Source organism: Acomys russatus, chromosome 2, assembly GCF_903995435.1.
Source record: "Acomys russatus chromosome 2, mAcoRus1.1, whole genome shotgun sequence".
In the NCBI taxonomy this organism is placed as follows: domain Eukaryota; kingdom Metazoa; phylum Chordata; class Mammalia; order Rodentia; family Muridae; genus Acomys; species Acomys russatus.
The window spans coordinates 25,349,356-25,360,057 of NC_067138.1; the positions used below are offsets into that span (position 1 = coordinate 25,349,356).

The 10,702-nt window shown below is 38.5% G+C and overlaps 1 protein-coding gene across 1 annotated transcript; it reads right to left on the minus strand.

The window, feature by feature from the left end:
- Nucleotides 1-4,410: 4,410 nt before the first annotated feature.
- On the minus strand, nt 4,411-5,844 carry LOC127201160 (UBX domain-containing protein 2A-like). Its single transcript, XM_051159539.1, has 2 exons — nt 5,465-5,844; nt 4,411-5,294 (listed from the first exon to the last, which is right to left on the minus strand). Exons 1-2 carry the CDS (start codon nt 5,831-5,833, stop codon nt 4,890-4,892), a joined length of 774 nt encoding a protein of 257 aa, XP_051015496.1. The 5' UTR covers nt 5,834-5,844; the 3' UTR covers nt 4,411-4,889.
- Between the last annotated feature and the right edge of the window lie 4,858 nt (nt 5,845-10,702).

A 10,702-nucleotide genomic window follows, 5' to 3' on the forward strand; every position in this document is an offset into this window, starting at 1 on the left:
TATAGGATCTAATTGTATTTGCATTACATCAAGGACAATAAGTCTGTAGAGATGTTTAATTCTGCAAGATGATGCATACAGGTTATATCAAACATCATACAACTTTTAAGGATCAAGAATCTTTGCATTGGAGTATCTGTAGGGCTCCTTAAACCAATCCTTGTAATGGTACAAGTAAGAACTGATTTTTTTTAAGTTTGATTTTTTTAACTCCACACTCTAGCCAGTGATTTAGTCTAATGAAATGATAGACCATCAAAGAAGAGTAAGAAACATAGTGTAGGTCAAAGTCGGCCTGGCTTGCTGAGCGTGTAAAAAAGGAAGCTCTGATGAAAGTGAGTGGCAGGGTTCTCTTCTAAACACTCACAATGATTACATCATGCCTTACAGCAAACTTGTCAAATGAACTCCTCCTTTAGAAATTTGTTACAGGCTATGAGACAAATGCACACTGACTTACCCATATTTCTGAGCGGAAACTGCTATATGAAAAAGTGTGTGGGTTTTTAATTCTGTGTAGCACTCAAGTATTTTAATGAAAATTGGGTCAGTTTCATGTGACTCGCATGCTGCTGATAAGGCATTTTTCTCTTTTACACAATGAATCTCGAGTGTTGAAAACGTCAGCATTTAATACTTGTGATAATTTTTATCAATGGAGTGGATGAGCATGAGATCAGAGCCATGCCTTGGGGTTGGCACAGTTTCTATATCCTAGTAATATTTGGGTACTTCAGCTCACTACAATCTCCTGTTCTCAAACTATCAACTGTTGCTTTGTATAAAGTCATTGGAACTTTTCAGAAGTCCTACCTGTGCTGGGTGGGAGACACCACTAGTTATCAACAAACAACAGAGTACTAGCAGATCTCCAGACACTGCTGAGAATGTTTTATAAAGAACATACTCTTTTTTTGTATTTTATAATTTTTTATTGTGAATATGTATTGTCTGTGCCAAAGCAATTTAAAACAAATGACAAAGAGCCAGATATAAATGTAATGAGTTACCTGCTTCCAAAGATTCAGTGTGATGAACAATTTTTTTCTTTTGAGACAGGATTTCTCTATGTAGCCCTGGCTGTCCTAGATCAGGCTGGCCTCAAACTCAGAGATCTGCTGCCTAGTGTCCCCATGGACCAGCTACGATGAACAATTTATTACTAAAATGGTTTGTTCTGTGGCGGATAAGAACAAAGGAGTAAACACTATGAATAAGCCTCCATGTAGTTGGGGAGTGGTGGGACACGCTTTTAATCCCAGCACTCAGGAGGCAGAGGCAAGTGGATCGCTATGAGTTCAAGGCCAGCCTGGTCTACAAAGTGAGTCCAGGACAGCCAGGGGTCCAGAGAGAAACGCTGTCTTGAAGGGGGGAAAATCCTCCATGTTATGTCATAAGAATAAATACAATCACTGGGCAGCTATTAAAATATTATTTTTTACATTTCTGAGTATAAAATGAAAATAACATTGGCTAAAGAAAAGGCATCTAATAATCAATAAATCAAATAATCATTCTCAAACTGAATGACTTAGCCAAATAAAAAATGACAAAAGCATTTACAAGTAACTCTTTTATAACAACTGTAAATTATTTAACAGATCATTTCAATGGAACAGCATTTTATCTTTAACAGTTCACTTAACCATTAGCAAAATACCACATCAAAACTATATTAAGGCACTAAAATAAATACAAAATATTATATTGTCAACGTATGGAAATCTGAAGTGTATTGAATGAGTTGTGATAAAGTAAGATTATTTTAGCTTTGATAGTGCATAGTAATCTAGCTAGCAAATTAGGATGTCTACAATCAGATATGAGTTAATCTCATCTGTAAGGTAAGACAACTGACTGATGACAATTTGAAAGCAACGACTTAAGTCAAACTGTACCCCAGTCCTGACATGTTTACTTACTTCAAGTTTTGTTTTCTTGGCAATTTATTCTTCCACAGTCAACTATGGAAGGAGTCTATAGTATAGTATAGTACAGTATAGTATAGTATAGTAAGGAGTCTATACATCAGCAACTCCTGAATTTACAACTTCTGAATTTTCAAGTAAAAGCTTTATCAAATGATTATCTTTAAGGAAACCTTTAAGAACATTATTTACACTAACAAACATTTTCACAGTTTAAAAAAAAGCAAGTTATTGCTGAAGACCATTCTTCCTGTTAGAGCATCTCCCTGGCATGTCCTCTAATGGACGTCCAAGAAAACCCCACTGTGGCTTCTGTTAATTAGAAATGGGAAAATCCACAAAGGAGTCTTTTTTGTAGATACATGAGAAACATTCTTGAGAGAGGCTCCTCACAAAGATCAGAGAACCATTTATGAATCATAGCTATGCAAATAGGTTTCATGATAGGCTTATGTGAGAGATTCCCTTAGAGATCCCTGAACATTGTACCAATCAACAGTTCTTGCCTATATCTGAAAGATAAAACCACAGATTTTACTATCCTCTTTTTTTCTGTTGTTTTGTTTTGTTTTGTTTTGTTTTTTGAGAAAGCGTTTCCCTGCGTAGCCCTGGCTGTCCTGGACTCACTTTGTAGACCAGGCTGGCCTCAAACTCACAGCGATCCACCTGCCTCTGCCTCCCAAGTGCCTTGTACTAAAGGCATGCGCCACCATGCCTGGCTTTATCCTCTTTTTTCAGAAGTATGTAATTATTTGTTTTGGTCAAGAGGGCTCTGATACTATTATGTAAAGATTATTGACAAATATTTAATTTTCTATTATTTACGTGTCAATTTCCTAGGTAAAGGGCAAAATGAAACTGTTCTCCTTTGTCCTCTATTCCACACTGCCCACCTAAAATATATAGTCTAGCATGTAGAAGGGTAGGGAAGAGAGCATCTTTAAAATAAGGCTGCAGAAGAAAGCTAAACCAGAACATCTACCTATGTACATAGGTTGCCTCTTGTTATTCCTGAGTCTTACCTAAAACCTCATAATTCCCAGCCCTGTCCCATCTGCGGATGGGAGGCAAGGAACAGGTTACATCATGAGTAGTTCAGCTTAAGGAGGGAGAGCCTGAGGAAAATTGGGAAGAGGACAAAGCTGAGATGTAGAGGCTGCATTTGGGTGGAGCTGTCCACTGTGGTGAGGGATACAGAACAGACTCAGACCTAGTACAGAATTCCTGCAGTTACTAAATACCTATGAATCACTCAAGGTTCCAAATGGAGCTGGCCCCCACCTCAGACAGTGAACCATGCTTGTGGTAGGTGGAAAGAGTAGATTTGGTTGTTTTGATTTAATGGAGTCTCCTTTTGTAGCCCAAGCTGGCCTTTGGTAATCCTCCTGCCTCAGCCTCCCAGGTTATATGATTATATATGTGAGCTATCATGTTTGACCAGGTATTAGCCCTTTGGGAGGGACTCCTAAGTGACCTTTTGTCAAAATGTCTTTCCTGATCATATAATGATAGATGCTTCTTTTTCATTCTCAAATGAAAAGTGCTGTTCTGGGCGTAGTGGTGCACACCTTTAGTCCCAGCACTCAGGAGACAGAGGCAAAAGGATCTTCGTGAGTTCGAGACCAGCCTGATCTAAAAAGTGAGTCAGGAAGTCAGAGCTACACAGAGCCCTGTCCCTGTCCCCTGTCTCAAAAAACAAACAACAACAACAAAAAAAGATATGTGATAGTGCAATATAGTGAATGTAGAAACAGGTGAGAATCATTTATCGTCATTAAGTAAGACACAACATTTTAGGAAAAAAGGAAATACAATGCCACCTTTCTCAATAAATCTTCTCATGCTTTGTAAATTATTATTATTTAGTTTAAATTTTAAAAATTTAACATGTATGGTATTTTGCCTGCAGGTAAGTCTATGTAGCACTTGAGTGTAGTGCTCACAGAGCTCTGAAGAGGGAGTTGGATCCCTTGGAGCAGGAGCTTCAGATGGTTGTGAGCTGCCATGTGGGTGCTGGAAACTGAGGCTGGATCCACAGCAAGAGCAGCCAGTGCTCGTGACTGCTGAGCCATCGCTCTAGGAGTGAATGTTGTTATTGTTAAGCGACAGGGTTTTTCCTATGTTGCTTAGGCTGAGCTAAACTCCTGGGCTCAAGTGACCCTCCACTCAGCTTGGTGTGATGTAGAGCTACAGGGCATGTGCCCCTCTAGCCAGTTTCGAAGCTACTATTTTTAAATGAATAAATATTTGAAAAATTTGAGGGTTTGTGTGTGTGGTGCTGGGGTCAATTGAACCTAGGGCCTCTTATATGCTTGGCAAATACTCTACCACTGAACTACATTCCCAGCCTATAAGATTACATATAGAAGGTATAGAAAAGTGTGTAGGCAGATTAATACTGACATTATACTAAGCTACACAATTTTATTCCTAAAAGACTATACATCTTGGATACTGTTACCAAATGAATATTTGAATATCTCTTGCCATCACAGAGTGAAAACTGAGAAACTCTGAAGATGAGGCATAGGAAATATAATAATTCCATTGATGCTTTTAACATACCACGTGTAATATTTTAATGTATTGCTATTTTAAAACTGAGATAGCTCACACTTATACAATATCTGCTGTTGGAAATAATGTTTGAATGATGATGCTGTGAATGCTCTGCTAATTTAGATCACATTAAGATTAAAGATACAGCTATTTAATATATCTTATCTGCTAACTAGTATTTGAAAATGGGTATATTTTTTTTTCTGAGTAGCCTTTTGAGAAAAGTATGCAGGTTGTGGCTTCCAGCCATATGTACTCTCCTAACTTGTGATTATTAGAACCCCCATCTTAAGGAATTAAGTAGTGCTCAAAGCACAAATTCAGTCACATTGACTTCTGTCTCCCACTTCGGGATGTCCACTTCCAACCATCATTTCACTCAGCCTCTCGAAATCAAAACTATCAGAGTTTTCTAAAAGGTTCGGCAGTTTTCTGGAGTCTCTGAATGATTACAGCATTCTGCAAATCTACTTCCTCCAATGTGAGAGTCTCATCCAGAAATCTGAGGAAAGGAAGAGCTGTTGCCAGGGCAAATGGAGGGCTTCTCTGGGATCCCTGGTATTTTTCAATGAAGTCTTTGATGTGGCTCACCCTATGAGAAACACTAAATCTTTGGACGGTCCTTTCCCCATTGGCTAACCAGAGCTGGATCCTGGTAATGGGCTCCAAATTGTTCAGTGAGACAGCAGACAACGTGCTTTGGTTGTCAACCTCGATACTCTTTGCTTTAGAAACGATTTTTGGTGTAGCACTTCCTAGTCTGTGGCCCTGTCCTGAGAAGAGCTGGAACAGAGGTTTAGTGTAGCACTTCCTAGTCTGCGGCCCTGTCCTGAGAAGAGCTGGAACAGAGGTTTAGTGTAGCACTTCCTAGTCTGTGGCCCTGTCCTGAGAAGGGCTGGAACACAGGTTTAGTGTAGCACTTCCTAGTATGCGGCCCTGCCCTGAGAAGAGCTGGAACACAGGTTTTGCAGACACACATACCTATTTTTCTTATCTTCAACTTTAACATCCACCTCCTCTTTATCAAAAACTCCCCGTAATTCTGAAGGTAACTCCCACTTTTTGATGGAGTTCAGAAACTGCTGACTTGCACCATCAGAGTAACTTCTAAAATCTTCGTTGACAGTGAATCCATTTTTCCACAATTTTATATTTGTATCTACCTGTTTCTTCTGTTTAGTGGGGGACGAGCGTTTGCCACCAACCTTCTCTACTTCCTCAAAAAGGCTATGAGCAAAATATTCACAGTCCTTTTGTTGAATATCAATGAGGGGCTGATTGTCAGGAGGTCTTGTTTCACAAACCCATTGTTCTTTTATACTGTCAAGATTATCTACTTCTTTCATTCTCTTTCTGCTACTCATTCTCTTTCTGCTACTAGGCCCTGTGGCCTAGTCCTCCCTCTCCTAGGAAGGGCGAGCATTGCAGCCTCCGCTGGGCCTAAGCTGCTCAGCCCAGGGGTGCCTGGAGACCCTCTCAGGACCAGCAGCCAGCTGCTGAGGTCTGACCTACCTGACAGGCACTGGGGACAGCCACAGATGAGGCTCAGAGGAGTGTGCCTGGCTGATGGGCCGAAGAACATGCTCTTAAACACATACACATATTGTTAGTGAAGAGCTAAGAGTAAAAGTCAATTGACTTCTTCATGGGATAGTTAAAGCCCAAGTTTCTAAATGTGCCTTTTTTTTTTTTTTTTAAGGAATAGATTAAATTTATTTTTTTTTTATTTTTCTTTAAGTAATTTATTCAGATTACACCTCAATTGTTATCCCCTTACTTGTATCTTCCCATTCCCCCCTCCATCCCTCTTTCACCCTATTCCCTTCCCTTAGGTCTGTGACAGAAGGGCACCTCCTCCCCCACCATATGATCACAGCCTATCAGGTCTCATCTTGGTAGCCTGCTTACCCTTCCTCTGCCTTTGCATCTGCAGTCTGTATCTCTACTGTGCCTGAATTGTTGTCATCTACCTCAATGCATTCACGATTTATTGGCTGAAGAAAAGAAATTACAAAACGCTTATAGTAAAATATTATGCCTATTACAGAAAATGTCACCTAATCCAAATACATCTTATGCTACATTAAAATGACATCTTCTACACTTAACAGTCATGATATATTGATTCATGTACACTTCTAATTATTGTTAATTCCTTGGAAGCTTTGGCACGTTGGTGTACTCCACAAAGCAAGTAGGGGATGGAGGATATTAAAGTAGAGGAGTAACAAAGGACAGGGAAACTTAAAGTAAAGCAGCTCTGAATGAAGATGATGAGCAACTTCAGCTCTGCTCTTAAGAGTTCACTGTCTAGATTTTGGTTGTGCCTTGACTACCTAGCAAGAAACCAAACTCCTCCTTGTGCCTCTCTCTCCCTTTGGTACCCATAAGCTCTAGATCCCACAATACTAAAGACCCGTAAGCCCACCTACTTTGCACAGATTTATAGCTGGGATACCTACCTGTGCTTCTCTTCATAACCCATCTTCATCCTAACCTACCCACAGTTGTTTGCCAAGGACCACAACCTCCTCTGAGACTTTCTCACTGGTTGGGGATCACAAATCCTCAATTTGCTCCTTCAAGGGACTCTCCAGCCATACACTTGACTGGGAGACCCAGACCACTTCCACCCTTCAAGACCCAGCAGAGCTGTACTAGTTGCCTTGCTGGGACACTTCCATCGACTTTAGACCCATAACAAATCCAAACTTCCAGATAAAACGTGTTCCAAGCTGCTTGACTAAGGTGCAGAAGGCATCAGTCTGTGACTAATAAACAGAAGACCTGGGAAAGAGACTGGAGTCACAAATATTAGAAAAATAAAGAAAACCAGCATCCCAATGATGCTAATTAGTCCCCTACTGAACATTATAAACATGATTGCTGGGCTGGAGAGATGGCTCAGAGGTTAAGAGCACCGTCTGCTTTTCCAGAGGTCCTGAGTTCAATTCCCAGCAACCACATGGTGGCTCACAACCATCTATACCCTCTAAAGCCTTCTTCCGGTGGATAGGTGTACATGCAGATAAAGCACTCATATACATAAAATAAATAAAATCTTTAAAAAAAAAACATGATTGCTAAATGATAACATGAAAGAAAGGAAAGATTCAGCCAACAAACAACTCCAAGTGTGTATATACCAATAAAGAAATAAAAAGCGACATTAAAAAACATAAATGATGCTTTATCCAAAACATACAAATCTCATAGCAATGGTGCCTATTGAAAATGACATGGAACAACTATCAGACAAAGAATTCTAAGCAATGATTATAACAGTAGTCAAAAAAGACAACAATAAAGTGATGAATGAAAGAAGAAAGTCAACTCAAGACATGGAAATAAAATTTGAATTTTTAATAAACTTTAAACTAAAATGATGCTACAGGTGAAAATTTAATTAAGCCAATTAAAAACTTCAGTGGAAAGTCTCACCAACAGCATAGATCATGTTAAAAGCAGAGGGTGAGTGATGTGAGGGAAGACAAAGTAGAGGAGCTGGATCACTCAACAGGAAGCAATAGTGTAACACACACACATGTGTGTGTGTGTGTGTGTGTGTGTGTATTTGGGAACACCATGAAAAGACTTAACCTCTGAATGATGGATCTATAAAAAAGCTAAGAATATTAAGGCAAACACATAGAAAATATTTTCAGTGAAATCAGAGAAAAATAATTTCTCAGACCTAGAGAGGAAGACGTCCATCCCTGTACAAGAGGCCAGCAGAACACCAAATAGGCATTCCAGAAAAGAAATTTTCATTGAAAAATTACAGTCAAGCCATCAAAAGTACAGAATAAAGAAAGTGTATTAAAAGCTTCAAGAGAGAAAGATCAAGTCACTTACAAAGGCAAGCCTAATATAAAAACACTAAATTACTTGACAGAACCTTTATAGCCTTAAAGGTCTGGGAAAATGTATGCTAAATCCTGAAAATTATCAACACAAATATACCCAGCAAAACCAATATAATAAAAATAAAGAAGAAATATTTTTTCATAGAAAAATCAGATCAAAGAATTTACAACTAACAAAACCAAGTTTAAAAATACTAGAAGGAATACTTCAATATTAAGAGAAGGAAGAATGCATTCAACATGTCACAAGGAAAAACAAACAACAAACAATACCACAAAAAAAGACATCAAAAGAGAGCTGAGAAAACACCACAAAATCTGCAAACTGACAGGTGTTGATACATCCTTCAACAATAACACTGAATGTTTATGGTCTCAAATCCTCAAATAAAGACACAGACTAACTGATTGAATTAGAAAAGAGAACTCAGTTTTTGACACCTGCAATAAACATACATCACCATCAGCGATAAACATCACCTTAGGGTAAAAAGATAGGAAAGGTATTCCAAGCAAACAGAACTTAAAAAAAATCCAGTGTAGCTATTCAAACAGGTGACAAAACAGACATCGAAGCAAAACTAGGTAGAAAAGGTAAGAAGGGACACTTTAACTCATTAAAAGAAAAATCCACCAAAAGGATATGCACCAAACACAGGGGTATACAATTTCATAAAAGAAACATTGTTATATCTAAAACAGAGGTTCAGTCCAATATGACAAGAGTGGGTAACCTCAACAGCCCGTTTCTTACCAATATACAGGTCATCTAGAGAAAAACCAAACAGAGAAACTCTTGTGTCAAAATGACATAAAGAATCAAATGGACCAAATAGATATCTACAGAACAGAACATTCCACACAAACACTAAGAAATATGCATTCTTCTCAGCAGCCCTTGGTGGTTTCTTTTTTAAAAAATACTAGGACATAAAATAAGTCCAGAAAATATTTTTTCAATTAAAATAATACCCTGACTGCAATGGAATAAAGCTGCACACATCAGCAACAGAAACTTAAAAAAGTACACAAACTCGTGGAAACTGAGCAACACACTAATGAATGATAAATGGATCAAAGAATAAATCAAAGAGAATTTTTTTAAAAATTATAGTTAAGTCTATATAAAAGTACAACACGACAAAACCAACAGTATGCAATGAAGGCAGTCCTAAACAGATTGTTTACAGTGCTTGAATCCAAACATTTGCAATATCTGTGTGCTGAACACGAACAAAGTTTTCTTGTCATTATCCTTGTCCCTGATGTTCTAAGTTGCCTAGAGATCATTTAGAGTATATGGGAGGCTGTGCACAGGTTACATACAAACAGTGTAGCGTTTTATGTGACATCGGTGGCTTTTATTACTCCAGGGAGAGTAGTCCAGGACTCCTCTAAATATTCACATTTACTATGCTTCACTCATATAAAACACATTGATGCTCTAGAACCTTCAAAGATAAAATGCAGCCTCTATGAAAAGAATGTGATAATGTCTCTTGATGTAAAGAGGATTAGAGATGGCATAATAATAATAAGATCCAGGCAAACTCACCTGTTTGAAAACAAGAATAGCTAGCGTTTGATTATACAAGGTGCCTCTGATATTGTGCTAAGCCATTTAAATAGATTCTATTCAAATTTTGCAAGAGTGAGGAGAGTACAGTGGTCCCTTCATCCATAGAGTCCAACAGCCAGTACATACCTGAAATCACAAAGTACCAAACTCTGTATTCTTTGTTCTTCTTTACATAAGATTGAATTTGTAAGTTAGGCACAGTAAGAGATTACCAACAAAATATAATTAGAAAAACCATAACAATGCGAGTGTGGCCTTAGTCAATTGTGTTTTATTTTAAACAAGTTCTTTGACTTTCTCAAAACAAATTTTATGCTGTCTTGCCTTCTTCCTGATCTGCAATGTCTGTGTGATAAGGTGGGTGGGGGTGGCATTTAGTTTCAGCATTAGGCTACTGTTCAGGGTTTCCATGGACATAATCTTTAAGGTACTGCAGAAGCCAGCTGGTAACTGGGAGGTAACAGTTACTAAATCACAGTGAAGTCTGCTGTTTTGATGCAGCTATACTGAAGAAAGTCCAGGCTACTCAGACTCACATGCAACTAAAACTTTGGCATTTGATATCTAGACTTTTCAGTGACTTAGGACATCAGCAGACCATAGGTAACTGAAGGTGTATTGGAGAAGACACGGCTGAATATGTTGGCTCTCATTTCCATATTCAAAGTAGATGGTGGCAATGCATGAAATTTTTCATTCCAGCCTTGAATCTGGCTCCAGAACTTCTGCATGAATTCTACAATCTCGGGCACCCTACAACTGCCCCATGC

Coding starts and splice junctions, on each gene's coding strand:
- LOC127201160 (XM_051159539.1), bottom strand. CDS start 5,833: ATGAAAGAAGTAGATAATCTTGACAGTATAAAAGAACAATGGGTTTGT. Junction 5,295..5,464: donor AAGATAAGAAAAATAGGTAT/GTGTGTCTGCAA, acceptor CAGACTAGGAAG/TGCTACACTAAACCTCTGTT.